This window comes from Bacidia gigantensis (assembly GCF_019456465.1).
Source record: "Bacidia gigantensis strain McMullin 20006 chromosome Unknown contig_180, whole genome shotgun sequence".
Lineage (NCBI taxonomy): Eukaryota > Fungi > Ascomycota > Lecanoromycetes > Lecanorales > Ramalinaceae > Bacidia > Bacidia gigantensis.
Window position 1 is genome coordinate 1,258,352 of NW_025408596.1, and position 18,224 is coordinate 1,276,575.

General features: G+C 49.0%; 8 protein-coding genes across 8 annotated transcripts; 4 read left to right on the forward strand and 4 right to left on the reverse strand.

Annotated features, from left to right (window-relative positions):
* Positions 1-47: 47 nt before the first annotated feature.
* Positions 48-1,242, reverse strand: KY384_003289 (uncharacterized protein; the record flags this gene model as incomplete). The annotated part of the gene is made up of 5 exons (XM_044811808.1): positions 48-212; positions 289-880; positions 940-1,022; positions 1,081-1,153; positions 1,208-1,242. 5 exons carry the CDS (start codon positions 1,240-1,242, stop codon positions 48-50), a joined length of 948 nt encoding a protein of 315 aa, XP_044670941.1.
* A 482-nt stretch (positions 1,243-1,724) lies between these two features.
* KY384_003290 (uncharacterized protein) lies at positions 1,725-3,968 on the reverse strand (the record flags this gene model as incomplete). Its single annotated transcript, XM_044811809.1, has 4 exons — positions 1,725-3,565; positions 3,621-3,686; positions 3,749-3,878; positions 3,942-3,968. 4 exons carry the CDS (start codon positions 3,966-3,968, stop codon positions 1,725-1,727), a joined length of 2,064 nt encoding a protein of 687 aa, XP_044670942.1.
* Positions 3,969-4,460: 492 nt separating this feature from the next.
* On the forward strand, positions 4,461-5,243 carry KY384_003291 (uncharacterized protein; the record flags this gene model as incomplete). The annotated part of the gene is made up of 1 exon (XM_044811810.1): positions 4,461-5,243. One exon carries the CDS (start codon positions 4,461-4,463, stop codon positions 5,241-5,243), a length of 783 nt encoding a protein of 260 aa, XP_044670943.1.
* Positions 5,244-7,024: 1,781 nt separating this feature from the next.
* On the forward strand, positions 7,025-8,278 carry KY384_003292 (uncharacterized protein; the record flags this gene model as incomplete). The annotated part of the gene is made up of 1 exon (XM_044811811.1): positions 7,025-8,278. The coding sequence occupies one exon, from the start codon at positions 7,025-7,027 to the stop codon at positions 8,276-8,278; it is 1,254 nt and encodes a 417-aa protein (XP_044670944.1).
* Positions 8,279-8,748: 470 nt separating this feature from the next.
* On the reverse strand, positions 8,749-10,427 carry KY384_003293 (uncharacterized protein; the record flags this gene model as incomplete). The annotated part of the gene is made up of 3 exons (XM_044811812.1): positions 8,749-8,817; positions 8,873-10,276; positions 10,335-10,427. The coding sequence occupies 3 exons, from the start codon at positions 10,425-10,427 to the stop codon at positions 8,749-8,751; spliced, it is 1,566 nt and encodes a 521-aa protein (XP_044670945.1).
* Positions 10,428-11,026: 599 nt separating this feature from the next.
* Positions 11,027-13,167, forward strand: KY384_003294 (uncharacterized protein; the record flags this gene model as incomplete). Its single annotated transcript, XM_044811813.1, has 5 exons — positions 11,027-11,048; positions 11,099-11,260; positions 11,309-12,086; positions 12,137-12,552; positions 12,605-13,167. 5 exons carry the CDS (start codon positions 11,027-11,029, stop codon positions 13,165-13,167), a joined length of 1,941 nt encoding a protein of 646 aa, XP_044670946.1.
* Positions 13,168-13,661: 494 nt separating this feature from the next.
* On the forward strand, positions 13,662-15,375 carry KY384_003295 (uncharacterized protein; the record flags this gene model as incomplete). The annotated part of the gene is made up of 2 exons (XM_044811814.1): positions 13,662-14,944; positions 14,997-15,375. The coding sequence occupies 2 exons, from the start codon at positions 13,662-13,664 to the stop codon at positions 15,373-15,375; spliced, it is 1,662 nt and encodes a 553-aa protein (XP_044670947.1).
* A 1,632-nt stretch (positions 15,376-17,007) lies between these two features.
* On the reverse strand, positions 17,008-17,919 carry KY384_003296 (uncharacterized protein; the record flags this gene model as incomplete). Its single annotated transcript, XM_044811815.1, has 1 exon — positions 17,008-17,919. The coding sequence occupies one exon, from the start codon at positions 17,917-17,919 to the stop codon at positions 17,008-17,010; it is 912 nt and encodes a 303-aa protein (XP_044670948.1).
* Positions 17,920-18,224: the final 305 nt, after the last annotated feature.

The window sequence follows — 18,224 nt, forward strand, 5'->3', positions numbered from 1 at the left end:
CAGATCCTCACCATCCGGCCTTCACGCTTCACTCATCCAATCCGTTTTCAAGCACCCTCACGATTCTTTCGATAGCTCGCCTCCTGCTCAACCTGCAAACCATCCACAATAGGAGCCAGTTCACTCAAGACCTCGTAAGCCTTCTTGTGGTACTCAAGCTGCGCAGCAATGAGATCCGCCAAATTCCGCAACGGCTCGGGCGTATCAAGTACCTATCCACCTTGTCAGCCACCAATGCCCCTCAATAGCAGGCCACCACCCCGGAAAAGGGGAAATGAAGGGACTCACATTTTTCATTACACCCACCGCCTCTTCTGTGACACCCACAAATTCATCCTCCTTCTTCTCGACCTCGGCCCTCACATCCTCGCTAACAGGCAGATCCTCTACCTCCCCACTCATGCCCACTTGACTCTTCGTCCTCGTCTTACTCTTCTGCGCATCAAGACCCAACCTCGCGTTCTCCACACTCCGTCTCGCCCGTGTCGCGAACATGAGGTTTGTATTCAAGGTCGTGCTCCACCCCGCCAAGAACTGTTTCTGGATCTGCGCATCCTGTGCCAGTCGCGCCTCGCCGACTTTTTCGGACGCTAGCGCATATTTCTCGAGGGCGGTGGCTAGAGGATCTTCACCGGAGGCGTTGGCTGCGGGATGCGCGTTGAGCAGCTGGCTGCCACCTAGTGCAGCGCGGGCGATAGCGTGTGGGAATGTCTTGGGCTGCGGTTTTGCGGATGGCGGAGCCGTCAAGGCTGCTTGAGCTTCTGCGGGAGAAGTGGCGTGAGATAGGAGGTTGACCTTGTCGGAGATGGTGCGGGAGAGATCGGTGAAGGATTCGCGGATGTTAGGGGGATAGTCGTAGGCCTCATTAGAGTATTGAGAACTGCAAGATAGTGGATGGTTAGGATCGGGACGGAGATTTGGTGGGAAAGTCTGACGTACGTCACGGAGAGCAGCTTCTGGTGCACTTGTTTCAGTGCATCGACACGCTTTTCGAGCTCGATGTAGTCGGACGGGAGCTCAGTCTGGAACAAACCAGGGTGAGCACAATTGTCTACGATTGGAACAAGAAAAAGGTCGGACCTTCTCGTCGGCTGTACCAATCTGTTCCTTGAAATATTGCTGTGTTCGAGCTGTCCATGGGTTGATGGTGGAACTGGCGGGGAGGTCAATTATGATTGCACGGAAAGGACAGTCGTGAGATGCTCACGAAATGTTCTTCCCAAAAGCTTGGAATTTGTCCATGTCCTCGGCTTCCCTGCAGTTTACGCAACAGATCGTGGTCTTTCGCTATGCTGAGCAATGCTTTTGGGATAGGCAGGTGATTGAATGTAACCCTCGCAAGTCAAGGTTGATATCCTGTAGGGCTGAGGCAATTGAGGTATCTCTGCGCTAGGCACCGCCGGGCACCGTGTGAGAGACACCGCAATGGTTTGGGTGAGCACAGTTTCGTAGACAGGAATGATGAAAAGCGTCAAGCGTAGCACAAATGTCGTTCATTTTGACGGTTTGAGAGGAGAATCTTATATTCCATGTTAGAAACCTATTCACTTACAAGGAAGCGCCATCCATGCATAACAACCTGCCCTATCGCTGTTCCGTAGACTAAATAGGAGTATCTGAACACAATGGCGGCAGCTTTTCTATGCTACAGCAAGCGGAGATTAGGTAGATCGAAGCAGATATTCGAATCAGAATAAGTCGAGGGGTATGGTACGTTGAGTTTTTCATGGCTTCTTCTCGCCCTCGGGTGGGGTCTCACCGCTTTGTTGCCCTTCCTGCCCCTCTGGTGGCGCATCCCCCGGTGGCGGCGTCTGTCCTGGTTGACCTTTGTCCTCTGATCTTGCCTTGTGCATTTTGTCGAAGAGATTCAGACTGGACATCTGAAGCTCATCTGTCTTCTCCTTAAGCTCGGCCGCAGTAGCTGTGCCCTCTCCAGTCTGATTCTTAGCGACGAATTCGCGAAGGGTGTTGATTTTCTCCTTAAGCTGATCAGCCTCAGCTTTGTCAATTTTGTCAGCAAAGTCCTTAAGCGCCTTCTCCGTGTCATTGAGCACGCTGTCGGCGCGGTTGGCTGCCTCAATTGCAGCTTTCCTTTCCTTATCTTGCTCGCCATACTTCTCAGCGTCATCTACCATACCCTGGATTTCGGAGTCCGAAAGGCCAGAGCCAGATGCTATTGTAATTGATTGATCCTTGTTTGTTGATTTGTCCTTTGCGTGAACATGAACAATCGAATCAGCATCAATGTCGAAGGTGACCTCGACCTGCGGCACGCCTCGGTGTGCAGGTGGTATCCCAACGAGCTGGAAGTTCCCAAGTAGCTTATTATCGCGAACGAGCTCACGTTCACCCTGGTAAACCTTAATCTCAACAGCAGTCTGGAAATCCGCAGCAGTTGAGAAGGTCTGAGACTTTTTGGTCGGGATGGTCGTGTTTCGGTTAATCAAGCGAGTAAAGACTCCACCAAGAGTCTCGATGCCTAGGGATAAGGGCGTAACGTCGAGCAACAGAACATCCATGACCTCGCCAGCCAGAACAGCGCCCTGTATCGCTGCGCCAATGGCGACGGCTTCGTCAGGGTTGACAGATTTCGCAGGCTCGCGACCAAAGATACTCTTGACAGTGTCTGTCACCTTTGGCATACGTGTCATACCACCGACGAGAATGACCTCTTGGATCTCTTTAGCCTGGAGGTTTGCGTCCTTCAGAGCTTTTCGCACAGGATCGATTGTCCTATTCACTAACGGCTCGACGAGTTTCTCCAGCTGCGACCGCGACAACTTCTGATTGATATGCTTGGGGCCAGAAGCGTCGGCGGTGATATATGGTAGATTAATGTCAGTTTGTAGGCTGGACGAAAGCTCCATCTTAGCTTTTTCTGCCGCCTCTCGAATGCGCTGAATAGCCATCCGATCACTCGACAGATCGATGCCAGAATCTTTCTTAAATTGTTCGACCAAATGCCGTACAAGACTGATATCAAAATCTTCTCCTCCAAGATGTGTGTCGCCGTTTGTAGACTTGACTTCGAACACACCCTTTTGAATCTCTAAGATAGAAATATCAAATGTACCACCGCCAAGATCAAAGACGGCAATGATTCTGTCCTCTTCTTTCTCTAGTCCATATGCTAGCGCTGCGGCTGTCGGTTCGTTCACCACGCGGAGAACATTTAAGCCTGCGATTTGCCCTGCATCTTTAGTGGCTTGACGTTGCGAGTCATTGAAATAAGCCGGCACAGTCACAACCCCATTCTTTATGTTTTTGCTCAAATGTGCCTCGGCGGTCTCCTTCATTTTCTGAAGGACGAAGCCTCCGATTTGTGAAGGAGAATACTTCTGGCCTCGAGCTTCGACCCAAGCATCGCCATTCGTATGCTGTACAATCTTGTATGGGACCTGCTTGATGTCTCGTTGGACTTCCGCATCGGTAAATTTACGACCTATTAAACGTTTCGTGGCGAAGAGTGTGTTTTCTGGATTTACAACTGCCTGACGCTTCGCGGATATACCAACAAGACGCTCATCTTGTGAGAAAGCAACGGTGGATGGTGTGGTCCTTGAACCTGCGACGAGGGTTAATATATCGCTCTATGAGGATCGACGTCGCCGGGTGACCACCTTCGGAATTCTCTATTATCTTAGGGGTTTTGCCTTCGAGAATCGCGACGGCAGAGTTGGTAGTGCCTAAACGCCCGGACGATCAATATGCATATTTGCGTCCAGACCTCGAAAATCTTTTCGCTTACCCAGATCTATCCCTATGACTTGACCTTTAACCTTTTCCTCACTTCCTGTGGACTGAAACCGAGCAAAGCTCGATGCTAGGTGTGGTCTGATAGCGGCAGGGCGTGAGAGTGCTGAGGTGGCGCGAGGAAGCTGGTAAATTTTAGCAAGAAGCATGATGTTAAGGGAGTCTGGGAAGCGAAGACAAGCACTCACTGATCTTGCAAATCTTGCTGAGAGCATTTTCAATATGTATTATACAGTGACCCTCAGCTCAAAAGTGTCTTACGAGACCGTTGATGGGGTGAAGAGAATGAGACAAATCAGATGCAAAAAAAGGATAGAAAATTATCTAGAATGGTCTAATCCACTTTTCGACTAGCTTCACGGGCTTGATTTCCGATATTACATAAGCAATGAACAACCGTTCATACCCCCTTCTACACCATCTGCTTCCACTTCTTGTGATTAACAAAATTTCATTTTCATTTCCTAATGATACCCGTATATGTAGGTCGGTGTTATAATTAGAGTTCTTGAATAACGCTTCTCGCTTGCGCACGACCTCTGATTTGATTTCTGAGTTGATGCTTTCGAGTCATAATTAAATCCTACGACGCTTGAAAATTCCCTCAGGCTTGATTCAGGACCGCACTGGTGTATGTTGTGTGCTAGCATAGCTGACTGCTGCCCCTTCCAAAAATTCAATTACAGGAGCCTCAATATCTGCTTGAAATGGGTGTCACGTTCTCTCAATTTTTTCCACCTCCACCAACTTTGACGGAAGCTAATCTCCCTATCCAAAGAGGCAAAGTATTTGTTGTGACGGGCGGCTACTCAGGTGTAGGGCTTGAATTATGCACCATGCTATTCCAAGCTGGCGGCAGCGTATACATAGCCGGCCGTTCAGAGGCAAAAGCGGAGTCCGCAATGTCGCAAATCAAGAGTCTCCACCCAGACTCCTCAGGCCAGCTTCATTTCCTTCCGCTCTCCCTGGATGATCTTACCACGATCAAGCCCGCCGTCGATCACTTCACCTCCAAAGAATCAAGACTTCATGTTTTATTCAATAATGCAGGCGTTTCTCTCCCGCCCAAGGAGTCAACCTCAAAACAAGGCCACGAATTGTCAATGGCGACCAACTGTCTTGGCCCTTACCTTCTAACCCAACTTTTCCTTCCAATCCTCCTACAGACAGCGAAAATGCCATCCTCAGCCTCCGTCCGCGTGGTTTGGACCTCCTCCATTGTTGTCGATCTCTCCGCCCCTAGATCTGGACTTCACATTTCTGAGCTCACAAACCTACCCTCAAACCAACAACGGAACTACCTCAATTCCAAAACTGGCAATTGGTTTCTTGCTGATGCTCTAGCAGCTCAAGTTGCAGACCAAGGTGTCTTGAGTTTTAACGCAGAATCCGGGAAATTTAAAAACCGCACTCCTGAGACATGCGCCATGGATCCTCGGCTTTCTCTCGAGTCCGCTATTGTATCCAGCGAAGATGGGCGCGTACACTGAACTTTGGGCCGGGTTGGCAGAGAACTTAGAGGTCAATCATGGAGGGCAATACGTAGTACCATGGGGAAGACTGCATCCAGGCCCAAGACAAGATTTACTGGCAGCGATGAAGACGAAGGAGGAAGGCGGGACAGGAGTGGCAGGAGAGTTTGTGAGCTTTTGCGAGGAGAATACGAAAGATTTCAGGTAGCTGCGCTCGCAGAGCGTGAGTTGTTACCATCTCAAGCATCTGCAAGGATCATGCCAAGGCCAATCTCCGTCGATCGGCGACTGCTGCACGCCGATCTGATTGCGGCGACCTTGACTGTCCAGCCGGTGCAGCATTCTCAGTAGTGCAAAAAGCGGCGTGATTCTTCCCTGGTCTCACACAAGATGGCTACCTTGTTTGAATGGTATGATTTATCCACAAGATCTTCACGAAAGTACTTAGTCGAAACCAAGTCCATCAACAGAAGTTGCTGTAATTACCTTCAACAGGACAAGTGCTCGTCGAATTGTGAAGTCAATCGTTGTTCAAAACTTCAAAAACGGATTACCTAATAATGCATGCTCGAGCACAAGACTCCTAGCGTGTCCAAATTGAGCCAATCAAACGTCATCGGAGTTACCTTGCTTGTAACGCCTCCCAAGGCCAAAAGCACATCCATATATTTACATTATCTACTATGATCGTCGTGTATGCGGACGACGATTGAATTTTGGACCTTGGAAGGTTTTCTCATGCTCGTCTCATCTACGCGGAGGCATTCGAGTTCACGAGATCAAGGACGACGACTTCCAAAGTTCCAGTCTCCAGCTCGATGAGCCCCTTCCTAGGTTCCTACCCTCTGAGCTTCGCTTGCATCCTTCAACATGACAGTCGACTTCACGAGACCGCTATCTACAAGTTCGTTGATATTTGACAAGAAGGCGAGCCTCTTCCCGATCAGGATTCCCCCACAACACCCTCAGCTCAAGAACTTCATCAGTACCAGGGTTAAAGATTACATTTATTATGCCGCGAATATGGAGATATACTCTCTGCATCTGCCGACAAACAGGAGGCGGCTGATCAAAAGCTTCAAATGGAGACCGTTGTGTTTGGACGCCGCACATGGATGGATTTGTGTGGGAGCTGGGGGGGCGAAACGAAAGGACAATGCGCCTTTATCGAGATCAAGCGAGGCTCTGATGAGGCTGCTGGCTATCTACCACCGTACCAATATGCTGAAGTCGATGACTTGCTGCCATTGGATTTGGACCCAGAGTCGCGAGGTCTGCTTCAGCAAGGCTCGTCAACCAGCCGCTCTCCTCCCCGCCCCGTCAGGTATGAGGTGCACGAGAACATCATTGGCGAGGACATCGTGAACTCGGTGGCCATACAACGACTTCCGGGGGGACGTGAGGGGCTAGAAGACCAGATCATCGTACTCCTAACGTGAGATGTGGCGCAACAAGACGAATTTAGACCCTCACTAATGACCCCTAGGAACAATGATCGGAGCATTCGCATCTTCTCACTCACTAAAATGGAAGAATTGAATGGTCCTGAACAATATTGTACGCAAATGAATCACGCCACGATTTCACCTGACGGGAAGATGCTCCTTGCGGTTGGAGATAAGCCACAAGTCTTTTTCCATCAACGAATGTTCAAGGAAGTCTTTCGACATGGAAAGCCATGCTGGACATGGGACTGGAAAGATATCTGTCAGCCACAAGTAAGTCTCGCTCACAAGGCCGACTGCTATTTCTGCACGGCCTTTTCTCCATCTGGACATATCTGCGCCGTAGCATCTCAAATGGGCGTGATCACCATATTTGACACTGCTCGTATCATGGAGGATCTGGACAGCGAAAATGCTGTGATTGGTATTCTCAACTCTTCAAGACAAAATGTTTCTGGAGCGATCCGCTCAATGAGTTTTTCACCCAGCCCTTGGGATCTCTTAGCCGTTGTGGAAGAGCAAGGGCGTGTGAATGTCATCGATCTGCGTAATGCCCTTCAGTCTGCCCAAATCATTCATCTAGAGCCAGACTCATCGGACTTGAAGAGGGTGGATGTTCAAGACCAAGAAAGTACGTTTGAACAGCGACAATTAGAAATCGAGCGCCGATTTCTCGACACGCACGACGAAGCACTTGCAACTCAGAATTACTTGTCCGCAGTTATGAATACTGCGGACCTCATGGAGTATGCCGCCGATCGAAGACGCATATATAGAGAGAGCATTTCTAATGAGCTGACGCATCTAAGGAGCAACCCGCATCGTTTGACAGAGAGTGAGCGTCGGACAATGGAAGACCACAGCCAGCGGAGGGCAAGACGCAACAACAACAATAATGATCCATCTGCGCCCCTCAGTATACATTACAACAGCTCGAACAGATTCCTTCCGCCGACCCCGCCATGGGAAGGAACGAATTCCTCATCTACTAATCATGCTCGCCAAACTGCAAGCATAGCTGAGTACATGCGTCTCCGCAACTCTGACAGCTCTAGATCATCTGGCGAAAGGTTATTCCATCCTCGGCGACGGAGTTCCGTGGTCGTTTCCAACTCTAACTCCGCTGCAAACGATTCAACATCACTGGCACCAATAGGAACTGGGTCTATACCTCTTTCGGCTTCGCCTTCCCGTCTCCCATCGTCTACATCAGTTATGAATGATCCTTCTTTTCCAGCACTCGACTCGTCTTGGCACACCATTAGCAACGCTATGAACGCAAGTAACGATGCACTATCTAGCGTGCGAAGTAGAATAGCGCCTTCAGCGACTCTTCGCGACCTCGACCGTCGATCTAGTACGGATCCTGTAGACTACCAAAGCCAATTTCAGCAGCTCCAGACTCTTCACCAATTAGCGTCGAGAAATGAACAGCAAAGGCAGCTTAATCTGATGAATGCGCAGCGCTTGAGTATTCTGAGGTCTCACCCAAGAACTGGCGAAGAAGGCGAGCTACCTTCGATGAGCGATCTACTAATGCGGGTCAACCGACAAGACGGAGTCGTCACTATGGGCGTCGGTTGGGGCCTGAGCGGACGAGAATTGTAAGTCTCTCTCTATGGTTTATGATCGGTGGGACACTGATAGTGGCGCAAGGTACGTGGCGACTGAGGAGGGAATCTTTCAGTATAAAGTCAACACTAGCATACGGCAGCAATTTCCTGGAGTCGCTTGGTTATAGTAGCATTTCGTATGGCATCTGGTATGTTATCCAAAGAATAGCGTGGCGTTAGGGGCTCTGTCTATTATAATTATTCACCGGGAGTCGTGGGAAACAGAAACGCATTGTATGATTAGCGACATTTGCATACAGTGGATGATGCCTGGCGGGTCTAATCATGTAGTTTACAGGTTCAGGAGAAAAGCCAAGTATATAATTCTGTCCCTTTTCTACGTCCATCCAGTAATACCAACCCAAAAGTCCGCTCGAAAAGCAGCGTTAAAGTTCCGTTTCACGTCGTCTTCTACATCCATTGAACGACTTTAAATAAATCAGAGTGCTTCCCCCCTCCCCAAGGTCATGCCTTGAGTATCCAGCCCGAGTGCACGAAAAAGTCAAATAATCGCCCGCTTTTCGACGGATCAATCTATTGATTAGTCGTGTTAGTGAGGCATCTTTTGGATTAATTCGTGAAAACATACTTTACATAACTCCCTGACACCTTTCCTTTTCAATTGTCCGCCATTCTTCATTGCGAGGTTCAAGATCCCCTCTTTCATAGCCAAATAAGGCTTGGGCATGATGCCTAGTACTGAGCACAGTTCCTCCTCTTCCCTCGTCAACAGCTGTATATCTGTGGCATTCTCTGATTTGAGGTCCATACGGGGTACATTCGGTAATGATTGTATATTGTACTTTGTCTTGTGAGGCGCTACCGGGGGAGGGGCCGGCGTGGCATTTGCATTGCCGTTCGTGAGGGGGCCTCTTTGATGAGAAGAAGGTGGTTGTTGATGCTGCGGGGGAGGCGGTGGGACAGGCTTGAGCCGCTCCGGGAGCTCGGCTGCGGTAAGCTCGATACAGAGGTCTGGTACGACTTTTGGTTCCGCTTTCTTTTCAGGACGAAACCCCGGTTGGCGGTCGAATTGGCCGCCAGTAGGTGGTGGCTTCGCTAGCTTGGCCTGTTTCTCTTGCTCGTACTTCTCGCCTTCTTTCAATGTGGAGAGTTGCATGTTTCGCCAGTCTTGCAATTGCGAAATGGCTTGCCGGAGATTGAGCTCTTCGTTCACGCCTGCGGCGAAGTCGGTGAAGTCCTGGTGATTCATCATTCGAGCGAAGGGTTTGACCTTGTCGAGGAGGGTTTTCTCTTCTTTAGTCTTCTTCTTTTCGATGTTGGTGTTCTTTTTGTACTCAAGAAGGCTGTGCTCGAATATCACCTTCTTTCTATCGGCCCGCGATGTGAGGCGAGAGTTGTAGATGTCCATGACGACCATTTTGAGTTCCATTTCGGGTTCTAGTTCACCTGTGCGAGGGTTTACACCTTCCCCAGGCTCAAATTGCATGTGTTGAACTGCTTCCTCCGCCTCATTGGCGAATTCAGTCTCGAACTCCAAACGGCCGGGCATGTAACCTGCGACTTCGTGACATGCGGGTACAGAGGCTGTGGGCTTCTGCTTCGGCGTCGCTGGCGGTGCCGCCTTGGCTTGTTCTTTGCGCATCTCTATCCGTCGTTTTTTCCTTGCCTGAAACATCTCCCTAGGCATCTCTTCCATGATGATTCTATCTGAAGGATCGGCATGCTCAGGTAACGGGAAATTAGGACTGTCAATGTAGGTCTTGTAATAATGATCTCGGACCTCTTCCTTCTTGCGGTAGCCGCCAATATGATCAGCAATGTCTGACCAGGAACCAAGTCCGTAATTCTCTGCGCCCTCTAATAGACATAGCTCTTCATCCGCGCCCCAGCCAGGATCGTAAATAGGTATAGAGTGTTGTTCTATGACGGAGTACGCGTGTTCGGCGGGTTTGTGGTCGCGTGACAGGAGACCATCTTTGAAGCATGGTACGCAAAGGTCGTAGTCCGCGCAGACAGTACAATGTATACGTACCTACGGCGAGTGTCAAAGGTGAATGCTAAGACATCAAATGGCGGAGCGCAGGGCTTACAGTGGCAGTGATGTCGCCCGAACAAACATCACAAATATATTTTGATCCACCTTCGGTGCCTCTTGCGGCCGACTTCTTTTTCAGGACACCCATATCTCATGCTTGGATAGTGACCTCCAGAAGCGGGGACTAGACGAAGACTGTGCTACGGAGCTGTGTATGACCACAGTCACCACACCACTTTTGCTGCATTGATGCTCTTGGTTCTTGACTCTGTAATGACGCAAACATCAATATCTGGACGAGATCGTACTTGGCAATGCTGTGTTCCTTTCCGTATCAACTGGAATCATCGACGTCCTTCGTCAGGTAGTCCCTAATCCCTATGCGGCTAAGGAGCGGCAAATTAGGTTTCACCGCGCCACAGCTCACTAACCTAAAATACTTTTCAATACGAACGGTGGCCCGCTTAGAGATTCAGGGAGTACCTCAAGCTACGTTCATGCTATGTTCCTCACCAGTAATCCTCAACCAAGCCGCACACTGATATAAGTAGCCAACGGTCCTACAGTTCTTTTTATTCGATTCCCACCCATCTTCCGTCGATACCACTTCCCATTTAGGGCGCGTCGAGATATTGCACAAACGGCATAGCCTTCTTGTCCTTCCATTTCAAGCCACACTTTTACCATTAGTTTTGGGCGGAGACTTGGTATATTGTTCGTTCCAAGTGGTATTGTGACATTTTGAGAATGTCTTGGAATCTAACAAAGAGTAAGTAATATGTCAAGTCACACGATCTTCAGTTTACTGACACTGCAAAGAGTTTAAAGAGACCCATCTCGGGCCATTGAAAAGCAGCCTCAGCGGTCGGTCTACATCGACTTCTACAGTCAAAAGCGATGAGCAACCACTGTCAGACGAAAAGCTCATGACGACGACGAGTAGCGTAAGCAAAACCAGTACTACAAGCACGAATGGCATTGGTCAGTCATCTCAAGAGCTTTCCCAATTGCGTGTCTGATGTTGTGTAGCGGCTTCGGAAGATATGATTGCATCACCGCCGCAAGTACCGAGCAAACCTGGCATCCTCATAGTCACTCTCCATGAGGGCAAAGATTTCTCTCTACCAGCGCAATATCAGCAAACATACAACTCTCAACTACAAAATTCAATCTCATCAGGATATGGCGTGGCGGGCTCCATGCGTGATCCTATGGGCCGTACCCCAGGTGGAATGGCAGGATCCTACGCTCAGAATCGACCTCAATCAGCAACTGGAGGTGGTATTAATGCTGCTCCAACGATCCATGGCAGATACTCTTCGCGACACCTACCCTATGCGCTGCTGGATTTCGATAAGGTACAAGTGTTTGTCGACGCAGTTTCAGGAAGCCCGCAAAATCCCTTATGGGCGGGCGACAATACGTCCTATAAGTTTGATGTTTCAAGAGCCACAGATCTATCCGTACAAATTTTTCTAAGAAACCCAAATGCTCGCCCAGGCGCTGGTCGTAGTGAAGATATCTTTTTAGGCGCCGTGCGCGTCAATCCTAGATTTGAGGAGGGGCAATATTCTTCAGAAGACCCGAAAACAGGCAGGAAGGATTGGGAGAAGGTTATGGCCAACCAGCAGCAGGCAAGACACCTGGGTCAAATGGGTACAGATTGGCTAGAGGTTGCTTTCGGCTCTGGTTCTGTCAAGGTTGGGGTCGCTTTCGTTGAAAACCGACAACGAACGCTCAAGATTGAGGATTTCGAGCTACTGAAAGTAGTTGGTAAAGGAAGCTTTGGCAAAGTCATGCAGGTCATGTACGTCTCAGCGTACTCCAGATAAGGCACCGTACTAATTGGTCTTCCAGGAAAAAGGACACCCACCGAATATACGCCCTCAAGACGATCCGAAAAGCACACATAATCTCCAGATCAGAAGTTGCACATACACTAGCCGAGCGATCAGTACTTGCACAAATCAACAATCCTTTCATCGTTCCTCTAAAGTTTTCCTTTCAATCTCCAGAGAAATTATACTTGGTGCTCGCCTTCGTCAATGGTGGGGAGCTTTTCCACCATTTGCAACGCGAGCAAAGATTTGATGTCAATCGTTCGAGATTCTACACTGCAGAATTGCTGTGTGCTTTGGAGTGTCTGCACGGCTTCAATGTGGTGTACCGGGATTTGAAACCTGAGAACATCCTTCTCGATTACTCTGGTCATATTGCACTCTGTGATTTTGGTCTATGCAAGATGGACATGAAAGATGAAGACAGGACGAACAGTAAGTGAATTGGAGTAAGCGAACGGTCGTTGTAGTGCTAATGGTTTGCAAGCATTTTGTGGCACCCCCGAATACCTCGCGCCCGAGCTCTTACTCGGGCAAGGCTATGATAAGACAGTGGACTGGTGGACTCTTGGTGTTCTTCTTTACGAGATGCTGACAGGACTACCTCCTTATTACGACGAAAATACGAATGAGATGTACCGGAAGATCTTGTCAGAACCATTGCATTTTCCAGGCCCAGAAATCGTACCACCAGCGGCAAAGGACCTCTTGATACAGCTTCTTGACCGCAACCCGGCGATGAGGCTTGGTGCGAAGGGTCCCTCTGAGATCAAAGCACACCCTTTCTTCCAGGCTATCGATTGGAGGAAATTGCTCCAAAGGCGATACGACCCAACTTTCAAGCCAAACGTGACAGATGCCCTTGATACGGCTAACTTCGACCGGGAATTCACCTCCGAAGCACCAACGGATTCATATGTGGAAGGACCAATGCTTTCGCAGACCATGCAACAGCAATTTACGGGCTGGTCATACAACCGGCCCGTGGCTGGGCTTGGGGATGCTGGAGGCAGTGTAAAGGATCCTTCCTTCTCGGACGTGGCACGTTAAGTTATCGATCAGTAGGTCTTGCACGCGAGATGATTATGAAGATATGGCGGCGCTTTCATGCATTTCAAAACAGTATAGAATTGCACGAGTGCCCATTGGCTTTGAAGTTGGGGCACCGGTCGGGGGCATTTGGTGATTGTATGCAAGAAGACCATGAGCAACATTGCTCAATCAATCTCTCAAGTTTCACTATCTTCTCGTATGTCTTGCATTCCTCTTAGCTGGCAATTGCTATTCTGTGCACATTGCTACCTTGTTACAACCCCCGGAAGTCAGGGGCGGCGGAAGACGGCGGAATAGTGGGGTCCTTTTGGTGGGGCAGCTGCGTCCGCACATAAGCTTACCTACTTCACGTCACGGAAAACAACTGTTTTGACAGGCAGCAGTTCCCAGTGCCAACTCCTCCTCATAACCCAAACTCGTTTCCTTTATTGATATTCTTACCGTCTAGTATAGACTCAATCGACAGACTCAATTGATCAAAAGTCCTCAAGATGGCCGAATTTGCACAGATGTTGGATCTACCATCCTGGTCGAAATTGCAGAAGCATCACGAAGAGCTGGGCGTCAACATTGTCCTAAAAGAGTTTTTCCAAAAAGATCCGGAACGGTTTCGCAAGCTCTCGCGTACTTTCAAAAATACTGTTGACGGCTCAGAGATCCTTTTCGACTTCTCAAAGAATTTTATCACAGAAGAAACGATACAAATACTCGTTCAAGTTGCTAAAGATGCCGGGTTAGAAAAACTCCGTGATGATATGTTTGCAGGCGAAAAGATCAACTTCACGGAAAAGAGGGCGGTCTATCACGTCGCACTCCGGAATGTCTCCAACCAGCCAATGCAGGTGGACGGTAAGAGCGTGGTTGAGGAAGTCAACAGTGTGTTGGACCACATGAAGGACTTCTCGGATCAAGTCAGGGATGGACAATGGAAAGGCTACACCGGCAAGAAGATTAAGACCATTATCAATATTGGCATCGGAGGCTCAGATCTAGGTCCCGTCATGGTCACAGAAGCGCTGAAACCCTACGGCGATCGCGATATGAAGCTGCACTTCGTGTCCAACATTGATGGTACCCATATGGCAGAAGCACTGAAGGACTCAGACCCGGAAGACACACTCTTCCTGGTCGCTTCAAAAACATTCACCACGGCCGAGACAGTAACAAATGCAAATTCCGCTAAGCATTGGTTCATGGAGAAGGCCAAGGATGAGAAGGCTATCGCAAAACATTTCGTCGCTCTCTCGACGAATGTTGAAGAGGTGACAAAGTTTGGAATCGACAAGGAAAACATGTTTGGATTTGAGAGCTGGGTTGGCGGTCGATACAGTGTGTGGAGTGCCATCGGCTTAAGTGTCGCCATTTATATTGGGTTCAAGAATTTCCATGACTTTCTTGCCGGAGCCCATGCAATGGACATGCATTTCAAGAATACTCCTTTGGAGCAAAATATTCCTGTCATTGGTGGCTTGCTGAGCGTGTGGTACTCTGACTGCTTTGGCGCACAGACACACCTAGTCTCGCCATTTGATCAGTACATGCACCGCTTCCCTGCCTATCTTCAGCAATTGTCAATGGAATCAAATGGCAAAGCGATCACAAGGTCTGGTGATTACGTCAAATATACCACAGGGGCAATTCTGTTCGGTGAGCCGGCGACCAACGCTCAACACTCATTTTACCAGCTCCTGCATCAAGGTACCAAGCTGATTCCTACCGACTTCATCCTGGCCGCTGAAAGCCACAACCCAATCGAAAACAACGTCCATCAGAAGTAAGTCTTATCGTTTGAGCTACCCCGACGCAGTTGAAGCTGATCTCTGCAGAATGCTTGCATCCAATTTCTTTGCCCAGGCAGAAGCCTTGATGGTCGGAAAAGACGAGAACCAAGTCAAAGCAGAAGGGGCACCCGACGACCTCGTGCCTCACAAGAAATTCCTTGGCAATCGCCCGACAACGTCGATCCTTGCACAAAAGATCACGCCAAGCACGCTGGGAGCTTTGATTGCTTACTACGAGCATTTCACGTTCACGGAAGGCGCGATCTGGAACATCAATAGCTTCGACCAATGGGGTGTGGAGCTAGGGAAGAGTTTGGCAAAGAAGATTCAAGCTGAGCTTGACCAGAGCGGAGAGAACACCACTCACGACAGTAGTACGAGTGGGCTGATCAACGAGTTCAAGAAGAAGGCAGGGATTGCATAGACTTTCGACAGGGTCATAACGGAGTACATATGAATAGCGCTGTCCAAAGTCACGAGGTACAAAATACGGTAAAATTTCGTCCACCCAACGAGGGTCGATTAGTCTGAACATGGCCACACCAAGGTCCAGTACCTAAGCTTAAGGGGTAATTATAAGGAGGCACGCGGCGGAGTACGCCTTGTGGCATTTCACCATATCTTCCCCCTATAGGGTTTACGCGGCCATGCTCTGACTAAGCGACGCAAGCAAGTATAGACGAGCTGTATCCTGCTGGGACCAAGCGTCAGTAGATTACTAGTGCCACGCGGCTCGATACTAGCGTCTTCACGCTAACACCGGTACTTTCGGAACAAGAGTAGAGGAACGTTACAGTAAATCATCAGTGAGATGAAAAGTCGACACTTTCGCTCATGAGCTTTGGTTATGGCCCATGGAGGCTTTGAATATACATGGCTTCTCTGCTATGTTTGGATATCCATATATATCGCAGTCACTAGAGCCGCCAAAGGGGCCAATCAAAAGTCAGACACCAAGAGCTACGCTTATGGAGATTCTATACCGGTGACATGTCTCAACAGGACGATGTAGGTCATGTCCTTGCGTGCCCGTGACAATGAAGTCTTTAAGCTAAATCTTTGAACAGTGACACCGGCGAACACGTGAGAAGATTTGCCTTGCTACTAACCGTTCATGAGCTCCTATTGCTTACTCCATCTCCTCTAGATCACCGATGAGCAAGGTCAGCTTCAATATATCCCATTCTTCACATGCAATGAGACGTCTCGACCGCTGGAACTTTATTTTGGCGTGGAGAAGGGTACATCTTCTTTCTTGCCATGCGGTGCTATCAATTTGAAGACTAAAGCTTTTGCAGAAATCAATTGTACACTCGCCGCCCTCACAGACCCTCTCTTTCATCTCCTTGAATTCTACATCCACAATGACGCGCCTCTCACATGTCGCATACCTACCCATCCTCTCACGGCCGAAGAGTCCATGAACCCTAGTGCATCCGCCTCTCAACCTGCCAGCCCGGCCGACTCCTACATACCACTGATATTCGCCCTTAGCGGGGCACTGCAACTTAGCCACGTCCACGTGAACCCGCAAATGAACGTCCTTCTACACACAAGCCCAGATTTAGAAGGCATGGACGCAGACATTTTAGCGGCAAGCGCGTACTCGAGCCCTAGCCTTAGCAGTGGAAGCACCAGGATCGTTATTGGCGATCCACTACCATTTAGGCTGTTTGTACATTGGTATTCGAGTCCCACTTTACCCCCTTCAACAACATTATCGGCGGGGTTGGGTGGTCATGTGCATTTTTCGACGGTGGTGTATTGTTTATTTAGCTGTGGAGTGGGTGTTGCGGCGAGTCTCGCCTATTTCAGAGGTGTGGAACTGCCACGAAGAATAAAACGGTATGGGAAGGATAGAATGGGTGGAGAAAGAGGCGGCGGCTACGCATTCCCTGGAAGTGGGATCGGTATGAACGGATATGGGCCTGGAAAGAGGGATTGAATCTTTTCCGTGCTGAAAAATGTTGTGAGTATCCAAATACCCTTGAAATATAGAAGACTTGCATCTTTGCATCTTTCACTTTCCTGTCCAGCCTCTAGTCTTTTCTTTTGTCTAGCCTGCAGTAATTGCACCACATTCTATTTCAAATCGTTTCAGAACTGCAATATGCAGCGTGAATCCCTCGCTAGACCACAACGGGTTTCCTTCAAAGTCATCTGGAACTTTACAGACATCAAAGTGCTTCATGAATGCTGAAAGCCAAGCACCAAACACCCGATCAGAGCGAAGCTGCTGCGCCACCGCAATTACAGTGGGTGTATCTCTGTCTTTAGATCTTTGTCTTATCCGACAGATGTCGACGCATGTGTCAACAAAAGGGGGGATAAGCTCTTCATTATAGATACAATCGCACGCTACGATCAGATCGACACCTGACTCGTTTGGCAAAAAGGACGACAAGGACGATGCTGAATTACCTTGCCAATCAAGCGCTAACACCTCGATGTTGTTGGCTGAATCCTTCAATTTCGATCCGGCCGGCCTCTTGGCTCCTCTGGCATATCTGACGTTGCCGTTGTTAGGACTATTTACCTCTAGATTCTGCCTCAAAAGCTTGAAGACATACTCCTGGTCAGTAGCAATGAATCTGCCAACTTTCGGCGCCAGTACCAACGGGATGAGACCAGAAATGCCACATCCCAATTCAATCACGGTGGACTTAGTATTCGCAAAACCGCGCTTGAAGAGGAAATTGCCCTTCGAAGCGATCCACTCCGCGAACAAATGCGTCACCTTCCATAGGACGGCTCCAGTGGTGCCATCCTTGCGAGTTGAAGAGAGGAGCCCTGGCGATTGAGAGATCGTCAAGTCTTTGCCTGCGACAGTGAGGTCTAGGGAATAGGCTTTGGAGTCGATGAAACCTAGGTTTTGCGAGGGCAGGTTCTGGGAGAAAAGAATGAATGTTTCTTCATCCGCGTCTGAAATTAAAGGATCCAGATCGGAGAAGATGTCTTTTGAGGCCATGAATACAAGGCAGATCAAAAGGGTAAATCAATCTGTGAGGCTCAGAAGTGTCAATTCTAAAACCCCTTTCAATATGCAACTCTATCCATCATACGTGGACATCAGACTCCCGCAGACCAGTAGAGAAAATCGAATGAGCGGATTGGTCATGATTCCTTGTCCGAGACGCATTCATGTGCTGTTGTGGAGTGAACTTGGAGCATTACCTATCCCAAAGATGTATTGTAATAATTCTAGCGCCTATTATTTACCGGCATGACCGCATTGGCAAAGCTGGGCGGACTGTACCCGGACCTTCACCTGAG